Source organism: Bubalus kerabau, chromosome 4, assembly GCF_029407905.1.
Source record: "Bubalus kerabau isolate K-KA32 ecotype Philippines breed swamp buffalo chromosome 4, PCC_UOA_SB_1v2, whole genome shotgun sequence".
Taxonomy (NCBI): Eukaryota; Metazoa; Chordata; class Mammalia; order Artiodactyla; family Bovidae; genus Bubalus; species Bubalus kerabau.
In genome coordinates, this window is record NC_073627.1 from 142221546 (window position 1) to 142237028 (window position 15483).

Here is a 15483-nt window from a genome sequence, read left to right on the forward strand (position 1 = left end):
CGGGGAGGGAAAAACTATGGGGAGACCAGGGTAGATTCATAAAACAGGAGAGCAAACTGAGGCTCGGGGAGGGGAACGGACTTTAACTGAGTGACCCAGTGAGTGGGAAATCAGAGGGCCAGACATAGTGACCACTCTTTGTATGGCCTCCTCCAGCCCTCCTCTTGGCCCCTGCCTGGTGTTCTGGCACATAACTTGCTCAAGTGCCGGTATCTTGGGAATGTCACAGTCCTCTGCTTTCTGGTCCATTGACCCTATCACTTCACATGCCATTCAGACCCTGCCGGCTCCTCTGCCGCCCAGCCTGGGGACAGGTCCTGGAGCCCAAATGAAGGCAGCGGCCACGTTCTCTGCCTGGGGACCGTGCCAGGGGAGGAAATGAGGTTCATCTGGCACAACCGGCTCAGCTAGCAAAGCTCATTTCCTTTCTGATGGGGTAAGAAGTTCCAGTTCTTAAGAAGAAATCAGCCCCTAGCAATGTCCAAACTCCCACCTCCTGGAATAAACAGGAGGAGGCGAGCTCAGGAGAGTGGTGGAGACTTGGCAACACCTAGCACTCGCTCATCTTCTCATTTCCTCCACTTTCCCCCAATCTTCCCCACACACAGCTTCCCTCTATCACCAGTAGCAAAAACTCCTGAGGTTTCACTCATATACTTCCATGGGCACCCCGGCCATCTGGGCACCACAGCCCTGCCTCCAAAAGACATCTGTGGGTCAGTGATTAGGCATCCAGGTCACATTCTCTCATGGAAAAGAGGTACTCTATGGGGGGCAAGACTGGTACCCACCAAATCCACACCCATGGCTACTGGGCTCTGTCCTGGCTCAGACTTGGTTTGGGTCCCAGGTGAAGCGGCAAACTAAGGGCACTTCTCAAGGAAATGGCTACCCCAGGAGCCTGGCCCTGGCCCTCTTCCTCCATCTTCCTGGTGCCTTAGAGCACACCAACACAGGATTTGAGCCCCCCTCCCTTGCCAAGGCCACAATTCCAAACACCTTCCGTCAGGGCAGGCAGGAAGGGGTGGGGAAATAGCATTGCTGAGGTCTCGGGTGTCTCCAGAAGAGAAGTGGTCACTTACCCTGAGATCCATTCACCCAACTGCCACACAGTTAAGTCCCAGACATGCGCCCTAGAAGAGGAAAAAGATCCCCAGCACACCTGGTGTGTTCATGTGTTTATGTGGGTACCGTGTACACAGCAGTCTATGTACATGTTGGTATGCATGTGTACCTGCACTTTTAAAATTTAACAAATATTTGTAACGTGCATAATGCTTATTATGAGCTAGATGTGGTCTGAGTGCTTTATAAAATTAATTCACTTGATCTTCCTGACAATCCTATGAAAGAAGTACTATTATCCTATTAAACAGATGAACTGAGGCATAGAGAGGCTAAGTCACTCACTCAAGGTCGTGAAACTGGGAAGCAGCAGCAACAGGATTCGAAGACAGGCATTCTGGCCTCTCCTAAATACTTGGTGGTATCCATGTATTTTGGGAGAGGGAAGGGTGCCCCACTTAACCCAGACCTTATAGCTTGCAAAGCCCTGTAAGGCAGCACTCTGTCCAAAGAAGTCTGGTCAGAAAGCCAGATCTGAGTGCCAGCCACTGCTCAAGCCTAAGGCTACTAGGGCTCTTTCCAGGAGTCACAGGGATGGGTGGAGACGGCCAGATGGCCCTGGTGGGGCTTCAGAGGGCTGTCCTTCCCGCTCTGTTTCCCAGTCGGTCCCACAATCACAGCTCCATCCAGCAGGGCCTGTGGCCCCTCAGCCTGGACAGCGTGGGGGTGACCTCTCCTGCATACTGGTTTCCTCTGGCCCATTTCTTCCAGAAGCCAGTTTAATCAAAGCCACATGTCAGAGGCTGCAGTGCCTGATCTGGGGCACTGGAGGAGGTGTCCAAGGTGCTTACTGTCTCAAGTCCTTGGGGCACAGCTAAGGCCTTCTGTAGTGCCAGGTTAGATTTCCTAGGGCTGAGAAGAAAGCGTATTGACCTAAGCTAAGCTGCGAACACCTTGTGTAAATGGCTCTGAAAACATGCTGGCTTGTGTGGAAAACAGAACAGAGCCAGAGAACTGCTGGGAAAACTTTTTCTCTGAAGGGTCCCCAGCTGCTATGTGGTAAGTACCTGTGAGGCGCCTATCGCTGTATTTTAGACACATCTCTTTTAAGCCTCAGAAAGTGTGTGTGTTACTATTCCCATTTTACGGATATCCGTATGAGACTCAGATGGGGAAACGGCTGATTCCGGTAAGGTGCGTGTGATCCCAGGCAGGTGAGATAACATCTCCTCCCCTCACCCAAGCCCCCAGCTCCGCCCCCCACACAGTGAGGCAGGCAGAGGAGGTAGAGCCCCGCTTTCCTCAGACCCTCCCAGCAGGCAGCCCCCATCACTGCCCTCCAGCTTTGGAGGAACCTAACCCCTTACATCAGAAGAGACACCACCTGCCGTTACAAAGATAGGGTCATTTATTCACGTTATATTACTGGATTTTAAAGGCAAAAATACAGTTCTGTTTTGAACACCAACGTCAGACATTCACCCACTTACAATGGTAAATACATACATTTGTGTACATGGGAAATCAAAATACACAGCACACAAGTCTCTAGGACAGGAAGGCTCCCCTCCCTCCAGCCCACCCCCCCACCACTGGTCAGCAGAGGCCCTGAGGGGGCAGCACCAGCATTTCCTTTACCCTCTTGCGCCACCTCTGCCGTCTGACCTTTCCCAAAGGCCACCTTAGAGGGTCACCAGCAATAGAATGGACAGAAACAGAGAAGGGCACGTGACAATGTCATGGTGACAACTTCCAGGTGAAGGAAATGCTCCTGAACCCTCAGTACTCAACTCCCCAGGGAGGAAGTAAGTGCTGCAGCATCTGATGAACCAGACCAGGGCTAGGCTTAACCCTGGGCCCAGGTGGACCCCATGAGCGCACCAGGAGATGAGCAAATGGGGAACGGGTGATGAAGCAGCGTCTCCGGTGGTCCTGAGAATGAACCACAGATTTGACTATTACAATGGAACATGAAAGAAAATGTAATAGGAAAACAAAAAAGAAAAAAAAAGTCAGAATTTAATTTTTAAAAGTAAAGTAACAAAAAGGTTACCACCCAGGATACTTGTCTCCTTTCTTTTAAGGCACTTTGGAAAAGTCAGGATCTGGGGACAGAAAGTGAGGTCTTCATTCTTTGCATTTCCCCAAGCTTCCTGTCAGGGCTTTTCCTGGCTTTAACAACATCGTTATTAAGGAGTGGGAATTGACAGACAGAATACTCTTTGCATAGCCCAGCTACAGTGGAAAATAATTTGTAACCAACACAAAGGTTTCTGGTAAAAGGACCAGGTAATAGCATGAAATGTTCAAAGCAATAAAGGCACAGGTATGACTGGGGCCAGGCACCAGTTCAGCGTCCACACCGAGGGCTGGTTTCTAGGCTGCCCCCAGCTGAAAGGTTAACCCTGGGATTAGAAAGCTGAATTTTAAGCCCTCTGCCCAGCCTGGACCCAGCACTCGTGCCCGGTGGCAGGAACTGCCTTGTGCATCTCACCCCAGGCAGGCTAAAACCTCCAGCAGCAGAGGTGGGCTTGGGGAAGACATCCGCTGTGAGTCGGCCTCCCTGGGGTAGGAGCACCTGCTAAAACCTAAGGGGGGATGGGACGCTTTCGGCACCAGAGTGGCCGTGGGAGGAATGTGGGTGTGTTCAGCTGAACTGCTCTCTAGATCTCTAATTAAAAGGCACATTCATGCTGGAGAATGGACAGTCTGTTTGACCCTGAGTGCCACAGGCCAGTTTTAGGAAACAGGCAAGAGGCAATGGAACAAAAAGGGGGAGGGAGGGAAGAGAAAGGCAGCATAAGGGAGGCAGGAAGAGGAGGAGGACAGAAAACCGGTCCTGCAAGGTGGGCCAGGCAGTTCGGCCAACGGTGCCTGGAAGGCAGCCCCCAGGGGCAGATGGAAGGCCAGTAAACAATCTGATGGCTGTCATTTCCAGCTCCACAGCCTGGGGCCTAAGAGGGTTGCTGGGATCAGTCTGAGGAGGTGGGGATTGTTCCCTGGCCCTGCCCACCTGGGGAGGGCAGGGAGGTGGCGAGGTGGGGAACTCTGCCAGGCAGGCCAAGATGTCTGCCTCCCCCGCAGAGTCCAGCTTGACAGCACTCATGGGGCGCCTTGGCGCTCACCGAAGGACCCAAAGATGTCTATGCTCTTCAGAAAACCTGGCCTGCCAGCTCCATCCGAGGCCCATGTGGGGCCACTACAGCATACGTTATTTTTCCCCCTAAAAAATGCTCAATCCCCATCCCCACATGTAAAACACAATAAAAATACATAGGAAATTCAAGTTTATATAGCATGCTCAGAAAAATAAATTGCCATGACTAAAGACTATGCCATTCTGGATCAACACAAAAATCAAGCTAGACCATAAGGAGGATCTGATTTGTTCTTTCTTTAAAATACTACAAATGCTATTTAAAAAAAGGATTTACATTCAGAAATCAGACATTTGGAGAAAGGCCACTGACTGTGAGAACACCCAAGGCTTTTGCTCTGGTGGCTAAAGTGGCCTTGGAATTCAAGCCTCAAGTTTTAAAATTCTTTTGCTAAGAAAAGACACACATACACAGTGATTGTAATAGTTGCATATCATGGAGAGAGGGTCGAGGGTTGGGGGTGATAACATGAGAATGGTTGAAACTGGGTGTTTTTCTGTTAAAACACGACAACGGAAAAACACCACACCGATCCGATTTCAGCAGCACTCTCCAATTTTTCACAAAGTAAGAATACCATGATTTAAAGCAAAACTCTTACCTATATCACAACAAATTAGCAGTTTTTTTTTTGTTGTTTTTTTTTTTGCCGGGGATGAGTCCCACAGTCACCAGATTTGGAGCTGTGCACAGCTTTGATTCTTTGGGGTGAATCATGAACATGCCGAGAGCCTCCAAAGGCTGATGGTTTCTATGCTTACATACACCTCGTGGGGCTGATTAGTCACATGCTGAGCCAAGTTGGGGGCAATATATCCCACTCGTCCTGGTTGTCCGGAAAGGCGTCTGAATGATGAGCAGAGAGGGCCTATCACTGATTGTGAGAATGAGAGGGACCAGCCCAGCACACGGGCAGAGACACAGCAGAGGTCCCTGGCCATTTTCAGGTCTCTGATCAGTGCACCAAAATGCTAGCTCGGCGTCCCGATGTCCACTGTGATTTTGGTATACAACGGGTACCTCTGGACCTCTAACACCATGTAGGTGAGTGAGTTCAAACCATCAGAGAGCATTGTCTCCTTTGTATGTGCAATTCGGTCAAACCTACAAGGAACAAACAGACAAAGGGTTTGAAGCCAAAACAAAAATCTTAAAAAAAAAAAGCAAAAACAAAACTCAAAACTTTAAACGTGTGTACTTTAATGGCCCCTTTTCCCTCCTACTAGGCTTCTCCGGTGGCTCATCAGTAAGGAATCTACCTGCCAATATAGGAGATGCAGGTTCAATCCCAGGGTCGGGAAGATCCTCTGGAGAAGGAAGTGGCAACCCACTCCAGTATTCTTGCCTGGGAAATCCCATGGACAGAGGGGCCTGGTGGGCTACAGTCCGTGGGATCGCAGAGTCACACACAACTGAGTGACTAAACCACCACCACCACCACCACCACCACCTCCCTCCTACTCCAACCCTGCCCTGTGGATAGAACCTGTTTTCCCTTGAGGCACAGAGCCCACTCCAGAGCCCCATTCCTGCAGCCAGCCCCACCTGAAGGCGGAAGAAGGAAACACACACAGGGGAGAGAATAAAAGAGAACACACCTCTGAGGATTAGGTTCATTTTTCTTGTCTCTCGAGTGGCGGATCATCCGACACTTCCCGATCACAGCATTTGGGCGAGACACAGACATGCCCCTAAAAGCTAATCTGTAAGGAGCAAAGGGACAAGTGGTCATCACAGAGCTGCCACAAGACCCAGGTCCCACAGCCCCAGCTGCAAGACTTTTGTCCCGTCCACCATCCTATCCTGCCAGCTGGTCTCACCAACCCACACCCCAGCCCAGTGTACAGGCAGCAGTTAAAACTCACACCCCTTCCTCATAACCTTTTACCCTTGGTTCTAGATCTTGTGGGGGGACTATCCTGTGCCAGGCACTGGGGGTGTCTGCCCTCGTGGAATTTATGATGTGGATGCTTAGAACGTAGGGCCATAGGGGCCAGGACGAAGGGGAGGAGGTGGGCGTGGGGATGCTCGGCACAGAGGGAGAAGCAACCAACTCCACCTGATCGAGACTGGGCAGAGCCAAGCCCTGAAGATGAGTGGGTGTTTGCCAGAACATTTTGGGCAGTCAGGACAGCACAGGCAAAGGCAGGGAGGTGAGAGCAAGCGCGGTGCCCTCTGGGAGCATCAAAGTTTGGGGTAGGAAGTGGCCAGAGATGAAGCAGGAAAGAAGGGCAGAGACTGTATCATGGAGGCCTTCCAGAGCATCTCCCAGAACAGGGCCAATGTCTGAAAGGGATATAACACAGTCATCCCTTGGTATCCCTAGGGGATCGGTTCCTGGACCACCTCCTTCCCCGTGGTTGCTCAAGTCCCTTATGTAAAATGTGTAGCATTTCCATATAACCTATGCACGTCCTCATCCTCCCATATACTTTACATCACCTCTAGATAACTTATAATACCTAATATAGTGTGAATGATATAGAGAGAGTTATAAATACAATGTAAATGTTATGGAAATAGTCTCAGGTGCACAGGGAATTCAAGTTTTGCTTTCTGGAATTTTCTGGAATTTTTCTTCCCCCCTGAATATTTTCGGTTGGAGGTGCGTTGAATCTGTGGGGATGTGTAATCTGCAGATATGGAGAGCTCACTATATGCTGTGTTTCCCAACACTGTACACAGAGTTGGCCAATGGGAAGTCTCTCTGTTAGGCAGTATAATAATGGAAAGCCGGGAACAAGACTAGAGGCAGCCAGATCACAGTGGAAGATTCTGTGTGGGTTCTGAAGGAGAAAGGAATGAGGAATACCAACCAAAGTCTTGAAAGGAAGAATACAACACTAAGCCGAGAGGCAGAAATGGCTGGTCTGAGGTGACTTAAAGGTTCCCAGCCTGGCCTCCCTCGGTGCTGAGCTAGGGCCTAGCAAAAGCAAGCTGGTACAGAGAAAGAGTTAGGTTCTTTACCTTTCAGGAAAACTGCTCCAGGAGGAGAAGCAAGATAGGCATAAGGGTTTAAGAGGTAAAAACCACTACGTATAAGATAAATATAGCTTCCCTGGTGGCTCAAATGGTAAAGAATCTGCCTGCAATGTAGGAGGCCTAGGTTTGATCCCTGGGTTGGGAAGATCCCCTGGAGAAGTGAATGGCTACCCACTCCAGTATTCTTGTCTGGAGAAGTCCATGGACAGAGGAGCCTGGCAGGCTACAGTCCATGGGGTTGCAAAGAGTCAGACATGACTGAGTGACTAACATGTCCACTTCCCGTAAGACAAATAAGCCACAAGGATGTATTACACACCACTGGCACTATAGCCAAAGCTTTATAATGACCATACATGGAATATAACCTTTAAAAACTGTGAAGTACTATGTCGTACATCTGAAACATACACTGTACATCAACTATACCTCAATTTAAAATTTTTAAAAACTTTTTTGTAAAGAAAGGACAGAAAGCTCCTCCACAACCACTGATGCTTCTGTTCCCCCACCCTCAGGAGTTTGTCCTCGGGGCTCCCTCCTGGAGACTTTTCTGATCACTCAGGTCTGTGCAGCACGTCAGTCTTGTACACCATCACATGAGCCCAGCTGCCTGGGTGCAGTGCTGTGAAAGGAAGTCTGTTTCTGTCTGGAATCCCTGTTCAGGGCTTCAGTGTCTTCCTCCCCACTGGCCCTGCCTGGCCCAGTGTTCTGCATATTGATAATCAATCTCTAAAATTCAAGTTTTCTTCAAGGACTGTGTTAAAGACTTGGGTCTATGCTGCAAAGCTAATCTTAAGTGACTTGGATGCTGCTCTGAAAGACATCTTCTGTTAATGATGAAATTAATGTACTCCAGTTCAGGAAGGCACCAGGGTGTATTCTGGTTTCAAACTCAGTGGCAAGTTCAGGTTGGCTCCCAGAGGGAGAAGGTGCTTTTTGCCTACAACCAGCAGGGGTGAATATTCCACTGCCAGGAAAAACCAAGCAGAATGTGCTTTCAAATGCCACTGACAGATGGTTTTTTTTTTTACCATCTGTGAGGACAACTCACATAATAAAGTTTTACCAACTCATGAAGAGCCCCAGGGTGTGGATGGCCATGTTGTGTGAGTCACCCCTTCACATGTTTCTCATTTTACATTTTCCAGAAGGCTAAGGCAAAAATCACAGAAGCTAGTTTTCCTAAAGATACTTTTTAATGTTTTAAAACTTTTTTTTGTATTGGTGTATAGCCGATTCAAAATGTTGCCATTGTTTCAGGTGGACAAGGAAGGGACTCAGCTATACATCATATACATGTATCCATTCTTCCCCAAACTTCCCTCCCATCTAGGCTGCCACATAACATTGAGCAGAGTTCCATGTGCTATACAATAGGACCTTACTGGTTATCCATTTAAATACAGCAGTGAGTACAGGTTGCATTTTTTGTTGTTTTTGTTCCTAATGCAGGTAGGTTAAAACCTTCAAGTGCACATCAGAGTTACACACATGCTTATTTTCAGATGCTTTCCAGTTTCATTAAGGGTTCTCATGGTGTGTCTCTTAAGACACTCTTTATCACCTGGAGCATCTGCAGCAGGGCTCACCTAAGAATTCAGGCTCAGTGGGGACTGCATCTCTCCTCAGGGTCAATCCTTGCAAAATAACCAAGCACAGAGAGAAAAACCAGAAGTGAAGGGAGACAGGGAAGCACGAGATCTAAGTTGTGGCACTTACCTGTTATAAATGTCATCATCTTCACCCCCCCAGCCCCAGTAGTTGTTAGGAAATCCATTGATGCTGAGAAACTGTTGTTTACTTAGAGCAGAGACACCTCCAAAATACTGCACGTAAGGTAGGCTGGGGAAAAAAACCATACACACGCACACACAGAGGACCAGTAGTTAGTATTTATTCTTTAATAAAGTTCACTCAAAATATAAATACTTCTGGGATTCCCCCAATGCAGGAGACATGGGTTCCATCTCTGGTCCAGGAAGACCTCACTTGCCTCGGAACAACTACACTCTGTACCACAACTATTGAGCCTGTGCTCTCAAGCCCAAGAACCGCAACTACTGGAGCTCGTGTGCCTAGAGCCCATGCTCTGCAACAAGAGAAGCCACCACAATGAGAGACCCACACACTGCGGCGAAGAGTTAGCCCCATTCGCCACCACTAGAGAAAAGCCCACGTGCAGGAACGAAGACCCAGCACCGCCAAAGATGAATCAGTTCAGTCACTCAGCCGTCTCCAACTCTTTGTGACCCCATGGGCTGCAGCATGCCAGGCTTCCCTGTCCATCACCAACTCCTGGAGCTTGCTCAAACTCATGTCCGTCAAGTCGGTGATGCCAGCCAACTATCTTATCCTCTGTCGCCCCTTCTGCTCCTGGCTTCAATCTTTCCCAGCATCAGGGTCTTATTATTTTTTAAAGATATATAAACACTTCTAAAGTTATTTTTATTCCCTGGAACTTTTAAGTTAGGGATTTATGAGGGTTTCCTTTGTTTTGTTTTCATATCAGACTCAGATTACCTCAGAGAAGACACAGATATCAAAAAGCAGAATCTTGCACTTTCCAAGAACACTGCTAATCTAGACAATCAGTCAGTGACAAATACAGAGGCCCAGTTCTGCACTGCTTGAGAACCTGCTTTCCATGGGTCAGAAATCCTTCTCCAGAAGGTCCCAGAAACTGAGACTGCTTTAGAGTCTCCTGTGCCCACCCTGTCATGCCCCCCTTCCCACCCCTGGCCCATCTACAGTCTTGCTTTCATTCTTCCAAAGGTATACTGACTTGAACACTGACCCCAACAATCAAGACAAAATTTGCTAAAATAAAAATTTTCTTGGAAAATTCTACCACATCCTGACTTGGCAAAATGTATGATGATGAATCTATTTTGACCCATTTTCAAGCAGCAGGGCATCTGGGCTTTCATCCTTCCAAACCATTCTGCATTTCAATATTTCAGTGGTTATGAATCGTGGACTCCTGAGGGACACAGAGGAAGAACTGACGAGAAATGTTAAGAATCTGGATGTGCCCAGAGGGCAAGCAAAGGCTTTCCTGTGGGCTTTATAAAGGCTGCGATTCTGTGACAGCCCTGTGTGTACCTCCAAACCACAACTGGGCTTTTACTGGAATCCAAAGAGACCAAAACCCATCACACAAATTAAGGAAAACTCTAACTCAGACTTTGAGGGGGAAGTCAGCCAAACCATACAAAATGTATGAAAAAAAAGATGCAGTTATTATTTTCAAATACGTTCCAGAATTCTGACTGCAAGCATACACAAGCAAAGATCCCTGGGGGCCTGCTTTAATGAATCAAAGATCAGATCAGATCAGATCAGTTGCTCAGTCGTGTCCGACTCTTTGCGACCCCATGAATTGCAGCATGCCAAGCCTCCCTGTCCATCACCAACTCCCGGAGTTCACTGAGACTCACGTCATCAAGTCAGTGATGCCATCCAGCCACCTCATCCTCTGTCGTCCCCTTCTCCTCTTGCCCCCAATCCCTCCCAGCATCAGAGTCTTTTCCAATGAGTCAACTCTTCGCCTGAGGTGGCCAAAGTACTGGAGTTTCAGCTTTAGCATCATTCCTTCTAAGGAAATCCCAGGGCTGATCTCCTTCAGAATGGACTGGTTGGATCTCCTTGCAGTCCAAGGGACTCTTAGGAGTCTTCTCCAACATCACAGTTCAAAAGCATCAATTCTTCGGCGCTCAGCCTTCTTCACAGTCCAACTCTCACATCCATACATGACCACTGAAAAAACCATAGCCTTGACTAGACGAACCTTTGTTGGCAAAGTAATGTCTCTGCTTTTCAATATGCTATCTAGGTTGGTCATAACTTTCCTTCCAAGGAGTAAGCATCTTTTAATTTCATGGCTGCAGTCACCATCTGCAGTGATTTTGGAGCCCAGAAAAATAAAGTCTGACACTGTTTCCACTGTTTCCCCATCTATTTCCCATGAAGTGATGGGACCAGATGCCATGAATTTCGTTTTCTGAATGTTGAGCTTTAAGCCAACTTTTTCACTCTCCACTTTCACCTTCATCAAGAGGCTTTTTAGTTCCTCTTCACTTTCTGCCATAAGGGTGGTGTCATATGCATATCTGAGGTTATTGATATTTCTCCCGGCAATCTTGATTCCAGCTTGTGTTTCTTCCAGTCCAGCGTTTCTCATGATGTACTCTGCATAGAAGTTAAATAAACAGGGTGACAATATACAGCCTTGACGTACTCCTTTTCCTATTTGGAACCAGTCTGTTGTTCCATGTCCAGTTCTAACTGTTGCTTCCTGACCTGCATACAAATTTCTCAAGAGGCAGATCAGGTGGTCTGGTATTCCCATCTCTTTCAGAATTTTCCAGTTTATTGTGATCCACACAGTCAAAGGCTTTGGCATAGTCAATAAAGCAGAAATAGATGTTTTTCTGGAACTCTCTTGCTTTTTCAATGATTCAGCGGATGTTGGCAATTTGATCTCTGGTTCCTCTGCCTTTTCTAAAACCAGCTTGAACATCAGGAAATTCACGGTTCACATATTGCTGAAGCCTGGCTTGGAGAATTTTAAGCATTACTTTACTAGTGTGTGAGATGAGTGCAATTGTGTGGTAGTTTGAGCATTCTTTGGCATTGCCTTTCTTTGGGATTGGAATGAAAATGACCTCTTCCAGTCCTGTGGCCACTGCTGAGTTTTCCAAATTTGCTGGCATATTGAGTGCAGCACTTTCACAGCATCATCTTTCAGGATTTGGAATAGCTCCACTGGAATTCTATCACCTCCACTAGCTTTGTTCGTAGTGATGCTTTCTAAGGCCCACTTGACTTCACATTCCAGGATGTCTGGCTCTAGGTCAGTGATCACACCATCATGATTATCTGGGTCGTGAAGCTCTTTTTTGTACAGTTCTTCTGTGTATTCTTGCCATCTCTTCTTAATATCTTCTGCTTCTGTTAGGTCCATACCATTTCTGTTCTTTATCGAGCCTATCTTTGCATGAAATGTTCCTTTGGTATCTCTGATTTTCTTGAAGAGATTTCTAGTCTTTCCCATTCTGTTGTTTTCCTCTATTTCTTTGCATTGATTGCTGAAGAAGGCTTTCTTATCTCTTCTTGCTATTCTTTGGAACTCTGCATTCAGATGGGTATATCTTTCCTTTTCGCCTTTGCTTTTCGCTTCTCTTCTTTTCACAGCTATAATCCACTTGTAATTAGGTATCATCATTTAAGCATCAAGTCATCCCCCTTTGATTATCTGCACACTATAGTCTGCACTTATAATGTGAGGGTTTGAAAACCAGAGGTGACCAGGCCATTAAGGCTTTTTCATAATCAGTGTTTTTATAGAAGTGGACTCTCAGCCACTGCACAGGGGAAGTATATGCTATTCTGACCAGATTTGGTTTTGCTGTCTCTGCTGGTTTCTCTTACCTTCCTGCCTCGTCTCCCAAGCCTAACTAGTTCTGGGTGAAATATACATGATGCTGTGGTAAAGAATTAGGTAAGCACCACCACACTTCAAGGGCAGAGTTCAGAGGAACCGGCGTGTCTCAAAGAGGAGAAGATGCACAAACAGGGAGGGAGAGGGGGAAGATAGGAGGGTACAAAGTTCTGTTTACATCCTTTAAGACAGGATGTTTATGGTCTGAATGCTTTAATCTTGGGGAAGGACTTCAGAGCATCCTCTGTTCATCTCACAACCCTCATGCCCCCAGCAAGGGGGGACAGAAAGAAATGATGAGAGCAAGATGAGTCTGGGGCTTCCCTAGTGGTCCAGTGATTAAGGATCTGCCTTGCAATCCAAGGGACACTGGTTTGATTCCTGGTCCAGGAAGATCCCATGTGTTGCAGAGCAACTAAGTCCGTGAGCCACAACTACTGAAGCCCTCGTGCCTAGAGCCTATGCTCACGACAAAAGAAGCCACTGCAATGAGAAGCCTGTGACCACAAGCAGCCCCTGCTTCCTGCAACTAGAGAAAGCCCATGTGCAGTAACAAAGACCCAGCATGGCCAAAAAATTAAATAAACTTTAAAAAATAAATAAAATGAGTCTGAAAGAAAGCTGTTGTATCTATACCAAGGGACTGCCAGTTGGCACACAGGCCTGCAGTACTGCGGTAGTCAAGCCTGAGCCAGGGATGCCCAGCACACAAGGTACCCACAGCACACCTTCTTGGAGCTTCCAGGTTGACTTAGAGCATGGAGGAAGAGGTCAGTTTACCCAACTGACAGGTGCCTTAAGTTTATGTTGATACGAATATGGACAAATTATGGAATGAAATGCAAATTTACTTTTTAAGATTAAAAAAATGGACCACAAGACTATTTTCCACCTATGACAATAGGCTTTAATTACTGCTGCTCCTGGGAATAGGCATCAGCTGGCTTCCTCGCAAAGGGGCATTTTGGTGGGAAAGTCTGAGCCCCAGTGTTTAAGCAGAAGCCTGTGCTTTGCAGGGAAAGAGAACCGTGTTCCTTCTTAAAGTGCCAAGGAAGATCTGCTCAATTACCCAAGTCTAAGAAATTACTGAGGGAAGATGACTCCAATTTGCTTCCCAAATTGTGAGGGGAACGGGAGAAGAAAGTCAAATAATACAACCACACCTCTGGAGCCTGAAGATAAGTACCATCCCAAATATAAACACTTCTCACCTGAAGGTGCAGAGGTATAGGTGCTTCTGGACTCCACTTCCCTCCTTAAATAATAACCGACTATGATTATTCTCCATCTGAATGCAGAGTTCCAAAGAATAGCAAGGAGAGATAAGAAAGTGCTCCTCAGTGAGCAGTGCAAAGAAACAGAGGAAAACAACAGAATGGGAAAGACTAGAGATCTCTTCAAGAAAAATTAGAGATACCAAGGGAACATTTCATGCAAAGATGGGCTCAATAAAGGACAGAAATGGTATGGCCCTAACAGAAGCAGAAGATATTAAGAGGTGGCAAGAATACACAGAAGAACTGTACAAAAAAGAGCTTCACGACCCAGATAATCATGATGGTGTGATCACTGACCTAGAGCCAGACATCCTGGAATGTGAAGTCAAGTGGGCCTTAGAAAGCATCACTACGAACAAAGCTAGTGGAGGTGATAGAATTCCAGTGGAGCTATTCCAAATCCTGAAAGATGATGCTGTGAAAGTGCTGCACTCAATATGCCAGCAAATTTGGAAAACTCAGCAGTGGCCACAGGATTGGAAAAGGTCAGTTTTCATTCCAATCCCAAAGAAAGGCAATGCCAAAGAATGCTCAAACTACCACACAATTGCACTCATCTCACACGCTAGTAAAGTAATGCTCAAAATTCTCCAAGCCAGGCTTCAGCAATACGTGAACCACACACTTCCAGATGTTCAAGCTGGTTTTAGAAAAGGCAGGGGAACCAGAGATCAAATTGTCAACATTCGCTGGATCATTGAAAAAGCAAGAGAGTTCCAGAACATCTATTTCTGCTTTATTGACTATGCCAAAGCCTTTGACTGTGTGGATCACAATAAACTGAAAAATTCTGAAAGAATTGGGATGGGAATACCAGACCACCCGACCTGCCTCTTCAGAAATCTGTACTGGACATGGAACAACAGACTGGTTCCAGATAGGAAAAGGAGTACGTCAAGGCTGTATATTATCACCTTGCTTATTTAACTTCTATGCAGAGTACATCATGAGAAACGCTGGGCTGGATGAAACACAAGCTGGAATCGAGATTGTCGGGAGAAATACCAATAACCTCAGATATGTAGTTGACACCACCCTTATGGCAGAAAGTGAAGAAGAACTAAAGAGCCTCTTGATGAAAGTGAAAGAGGAGAGTGAAAAAGTTGGCTTAAAGCTCAACATCCAGAAAACAAACATTATGGCATCTGGTCCCATCACTTCATGGGAAACAGATGGGGAAACAGTGGAAACAGTGGCTGACTTTGTTTTTCTGGGCTCCAAAATCACTGCAGATGGTGATCACAGTCATGAAATTAAAAGATGCTTACTCCTTGGAAGGAAAGTCATGACCAACCTAGACAGCATACTAAAGCAGAGACATTACTTTGCCAACAAACGTCCGTCTAGTCAAGGCTATGGTTTTTCCAGTAGTCATGTATGGATGTGAAAGCTGGACTCTAAAGAAGGCTGAGCACCAAAGCATTGATGCTTTTGAACTGTGGTGTTGGAGAAGACTCTTGAGAGTCCCTTGGACTGCAAGGAGATCCAACCAGTCCATCCTAAAGGAGATCAGTTCTGGGTGTTCATTGGAAGGACTGATGTTGAAGCTGAAACTCAA

At 46.8% G+C, this 15483-nt stretch overlaps 1 protein-coding gene across 1 annotated transcript in view; it reads right to left on the bottom strand.

The window, feature by feature from the left end:
* Window positions 1–2455: 2455 nt before the first annotated feature.
* Window positions 2456–15483, bottom strand: part of B4GALT1 (beta-1,4-galactosyltransferase 1) — a 56449-nt gene continuing 43421 nt past the window's right edge. The window contains exons 4-6 of the mRNA XM_055578804.1: window positions 8928–9050; window positions 5822–5926; window positions 2456–5327 (exon numbers count right to left, since the gene is read on the bottom strand). Coding sequence (XP_055434779.1) covers window positions 5195–5327; window positions 5822–5926; window positions 8928–9050 — 361 coding nt within the window. The 3' untranslated portion in view covers window positions 2456–5194. The remainder of the gene's footprint in view (window positions 5328–5821; window positions 5927–8927; window positions 9051–15483) is intronic.